General features: G+C 39.5%; 1 protein-coding gene across 1 annotated transcript in view; it reads left to right on the plus strand.

Moving 5' to 3' along the window:
- LOC138013315 (uncharacterized) overlaps positions 1-5000 on the plus strand; it is a 68449-nt gene that overhangs the window by 28418 nt on the left and 35031 nt on the right. Inside the window, exons 4-5 of the mRNA XM_068860351.1 lie at positions 1496-1831; positions 2719-2784. Coding sequence (XP_068716452.1) covers positions 1496-1831; positions 2719-2784 — 402 coding nt within the window. The remainder of the gene's footprint in view (positions 1-1495; positions 1832-2718; positions 2785-5000) is intronic.

Raw genomic sequence — 5000 nt, forward strand, 5'->3', positions numbered from 1 at the left:
ATGCAGTTATCCATGATAGTTTTTGGAAATTTTCAGTTTTTGGTTTTCATCGGTAACGTTTTCGATGAGTGAGTGGCAAATGGGTTGGGATCGCTTTAACAGATGATATCTAATTGCTTGCAAGGTAAGTTGGATCGACTTCGGATGATACGGGGCGGATCGACTCTGGGGTTGGGGCGGATCGACTCTGGTGATGCGGGGCGGATCGACTCTGGGGCGGATCGACCGGTTACCGAAAAATTACCACACAGGAAGAAAGCTATCCACGATGGCAATAAGGTTAGGCTTTTTAATTGTGATTTTTTCATATAATTGTCTTCTTAAGCTTTTTATCGGGATTCTCATCCAAATCCCTATATTTTTGTCAGCCATGCTAACAAACACGATTACCAAGGGTAAATCACCGACGCCCTCTCCGATTTTTTTAGGAAAGCGGGAGGCTGTACACAGGCTATCGATGAAAGCTTTTTATTTTAGAAAAAACTTTCTCTAGCATAGCAACGAAGTTTCAAGCAGGCGTCATCTTTATTTGGTTAGTGTTTTTTTACAGATCTCTCCAGTGCCCTCATGCTCATCTTCTGGAACGTGGTTTTTGAGACATATAATCTCTGACTGTTTCCTCCTAGGTCCGCACTATTCAAGTGGATGAGGAAGAAAATATAATTCTGCTATATTTTCATTAAAGTGAAGGGAAAGAACTTCAAAAGCATGCATTCATATTCAACTAAGAAGTTCGTCGTTTAATAAAAACATTTAAAAAAAAAGCTCCATTAAATTTACGCAACGTCGCTGACTAAAACTAACGTTCCTCGAATTTTCAAAACGTTCGGCAACAACTCGATTAGCTACCTTTTCCAGACCTTCTCTAGCTTCCCTCTCCTTTTTCTTTAGAGTTTCATTATAAATTAAAGATAATTGTACCATTCTTTTGCCGGCCTGGAAATTTATCCCCGGCATTCTTGTCGCCATAATATCTTAATTAATTCTTGAAGTAATGCGTGACATATTACCTGCGCAGTAAAAGTTGCGCGCAAACAATTAGCGCGAACATCCTTAAGTAACGCCAGTAAAAATAAATAACCCGGGATCTCTGCTTTTAGGCTTGGCTAAATCTATATATTTATTATTAGTAAAGTATAGTTAACAATTATGGTGCTACTACTTTTTCGTTTGCAGCATCAAAACATCATTCTTTTGGTTTTTTTTTTTTTCAATTTGTTCATGCCGATTAATTGCCCGTTACAAAACGAACTCGGTTTGATCACTTTAATGTAGAGATATTTGTAAATAGTGCAAAAAGAATAACACGGAAAACTAAACTAGCCAGCCCCAAACTTTGAGCTTTGAAGGGCTATTGGCGCAATTTTGTTAATGATGTGACAGTTTTCTCGTGAACTGATCGGTTTTACATTGAAAAGCTTTGAGTGCTAACCTTTGCTGATTCACGTAATCGTGCACCCATTGATAAAACTGAATTTTATTGTGTTTTACACAGGCAATCAAGACACTACTATAAGAGCTAACACGCCGTTAGAAATTCAAGAAAGTGCCTTTAACAACATTACCTTAAGTTGCTTGGTCAAATGGGATGCTTCTTATACGTGTCAACGATTCGCATGGCATTTCATCAATAACCCGGAGTCTTTAAAAACAAATGAAAAGTATAGAATAGTGGTAGAATCTGACAGCTTATGCTATGATGCCTACAAGCTCGAAATTACCAACGTTACCGGGAAAGATGAAGGGGAGTACAGCTGTCACCAATCATGCGAAGATAATGTTAAAGGATGGTTGAACAGTTCAGTCAAATTTCAATTGAAAGTGCTATCGGGTAAGCAACCTTTTCTGAGTGAATGAGACTAAAACCCAGCGTATAATGATAAATACCGAACTGAGATTGAGGGCTACCTTGGAAGGGAAAAAAAGGAATGAGGGGAACAAAATAAGAAACGGATAACGGGGAATCCTGAAAGGCCAACCGACAGGCAATTCGTGCCGCAGAACAAATTTCGTATATGAAAATTGCGCCCGAAACTGAGATTCATCTAATTAGATTGCTACAATAAGCAATGTGAATTTCCATAACAAGAACAAACAGTCGAAAAGCCTGTCGGTTGAAGGTGGTCCTTTAAGAACGGGAGCCCTGAAAATGAGGACCCGGATGGGACCAAACACGTGGGCCATAAATTCAACTGAACAAAAAAAGGAGCCCTAAAACCCAACCTTCAAGGACCTCTTAATTTAATATGACCATAGAAAAACGATCTTTGAATCAAGGGACCCAATTTAGGAATCCTTACTGTAAAATACGGAGCGCTATAGTGCGTACGGTCGTAGAGGCATGGTAATGATAATAATATTGCATGTTTGGCATTTTCATGTTTCGCCCCTTACAACGGACTCATCAGAACCTTTGGTTCGGCCAACTCTTTAAAAATTTATAGATGTTTTTATTTATACGCCATTGCGTACGTCAGTCAGGCCATGAAGACATTCAGTGTTATATCCTTCGCAATTTAAAATGTCATCACCGATGCTTTTGCGCAAAGAGAGGAGCGCATTTCTGCTTGCTACGTATGAGTAATTCCTCTACTTTTAGCCCAAGCGAGTGACCAAAAATAGGCTTCGCAAAAAACTAAAGGAGAAATTTAACGGGCTATGTCTTCAAGCGGGATACATTTTATTTATTTGTGACTTGAGCATTTTGTTTGATTCCAGAAATTTCAACCATTAATGAAGTTAATGGCAACACAACTTCTGCTGCTATTTTCGAGTCAACGCCAGGTTAGTGGATAAAAGTCCATAACGTTAACAATACAAGTAGAGCGGTTTTCAATTGAGTTTCGTAAAACAAATACCAAAGTAATTGCTTCAACCAATCACAGCTGGTGCAAACAGCGCAAATAAACAATCAAAATTCGAGGCAATTCCATGTAACTTGCTCAAAGAGCGGGAAAAATCGCGCGTGCAATTAGTGATTGGTTTTGGTTTTCCTTTTCATTGGTTGATAGAGCGTTTTCAATTGAGCGTTGAAAGTAATTAGCGAATTGCTTTGGTTTTGCATTACTTCACTCAGTGATTGGTTCAAAATTCTCGTGCCATTTTTTCAACCAGTCAGAAGTGAAACCAGAACCAATCGTGGCTCGCGCGTGCACATTTTCCTGCCCTTTGTGTTCGTTACGTGTAATTACTTCGAGTTGTGATTGGTTTACTGGATTGTCTCCGTCCTTTTTGATTGAACAGAGTAATTATTTTGGTTTTGGTATTACGACACTAAATTAAAACTCGCTCTAAACTGGCACGACGTTTTTAATCCAATTACAAAGCGTAACAATTGCAATTGCGTGACTGTTATTTGAAAACGGTCTTAATAATACTAATGATGCCATTTTCACGAAAGCACCAGTAATGATTGATGTACTGTAGAAATTTTCCAGGGGTTTTGGCAAGTGGTTGCCAGTATAAGGGATGCCTTATGAAAGAGCCCTTAAAGAGTTCGTGTGTTCAGTGCAGAAAAGATTATGAGTAAGGCTCCGGGCACTTACGGACAAGTTAGATTGCCAGGGTAAGAAAAGACGAGGAAGAATATCCTAGGCTGTTAGTTGTGACCAGATACCCCATACTATGCAATACTAAGGCGGGCGGATTACGGGCAAGTAAAATTTAGCCACGGCAAGAAGCATATTTTTCGGCATAATTGCCCGGCTGACGAGTTTGAAAAATACTTATGTCAATCACTGGAATTATGAAGTGTTTAAGAGTGGTTGTCAGAGAAAACCGGGCAAAATGTTAAAAATGTCAACGGAAGGGGGTCAACAGAATTAGTTCATACTTACATCGTAGAAAGGTTAGGTGGAGTAATGAACAAATATACCAAACTTAAGTCCTTTACTGCTCTTGTATTAGAGATACGAGCATCACTTTATTTGACCGACTCGGGCGCCATTTTTACAAGCAAATTTTGTCAATTTTCTGAAACTCACAGAATCCTTAAAATTGGGCGACCGATGCTTATATTTTTTACACGATACAATACAACACAGGGCTACTTTCTAAAACCATGCTCTTTGTTAGACAGTCCCGGGCAGGACTAAAACTTTTAAACTTTTCCTGACCTAAACTCAGAGTCTGTAGACGAGCCAAAAATCGGTCTTTTTTAAATTAAGCTAGAGCGCACAACTAAAAGGCTAATGAAAGTCTGACAGCTAGAATGCAGTCTACTATCATCCATGTAACCAAAACACTAATAATCATTTTGGGCCATTGAAACAGGAAGAAACTAGAATACTTACATTTCTTACGGTTACTCGACTTGGCCTTAAAAACATCGCTGTTCGGTTCGTGTTTGCTGTTAGCCGTTCTGACGATTTTTCTGCGCTTGTGTGCTATTAAGTACGATAAGCAGTTAGAAAAATGTAGATAAACATAAAACATGATGAAATACCGCGATTGGTATGTATAAAAACGAGCAAAAGGTACTTAAGCCATAAGGTAAACAAAGGAATTATCACAAGACCGCGCCATCTTGAAAATTTAGCGCGAAGGGAGGACCGGCACTAGCCAACTGTTACTTGGAGGAGCGTAGCCGCGGGAGGAGTGGGGGGGGGGGGGGTGGAGGGGGGGATGGGTTGGCATTAGAAAGGAGTGGCACCTTCGAGAAAAAAAAACCCTTCGTAAAAGTCGTCGGTAAAGCAAAGGAAACTCCTGGCCTTACTAATAGTAACATCCTTGGAAAAAAAGTCTCAACATCATGATACCTCGTTTTAGCGAACATATTTTCTTTGACTCTTCTTTATATCGAGGCTCCACTGTAACGGGGTCAAAAAGGAATATTTCTTACTAAATTAGCAACCTAGCCCGATTGAATGTTTGATTTCCTTTTCGGGTTTATCATTATCGTTATCATTATTATCCTCATTTTTCTTATTTTCTTCACCCTTGTCCTTATTTCGGAGGAAGAAAGGAAGAGCTAGGCATGGACGAGGCGAGGGCGAGAGGGG

This window comes from Montipora foliosa, chromosome 8 (assembly GCF_036669935.1).
Source record: "Montipora foliosa isolate CH-2021 chromosome 8, ASM3666993v2, whole genome shotgun sequence".
Taxonomy (NCBI): domain Eukaryota; kingdom Metazoa; phylum Cnidaria; class Anthozoa; order Scleractinia; family Acroporidae; genus Montipora; species Montipora foliosa.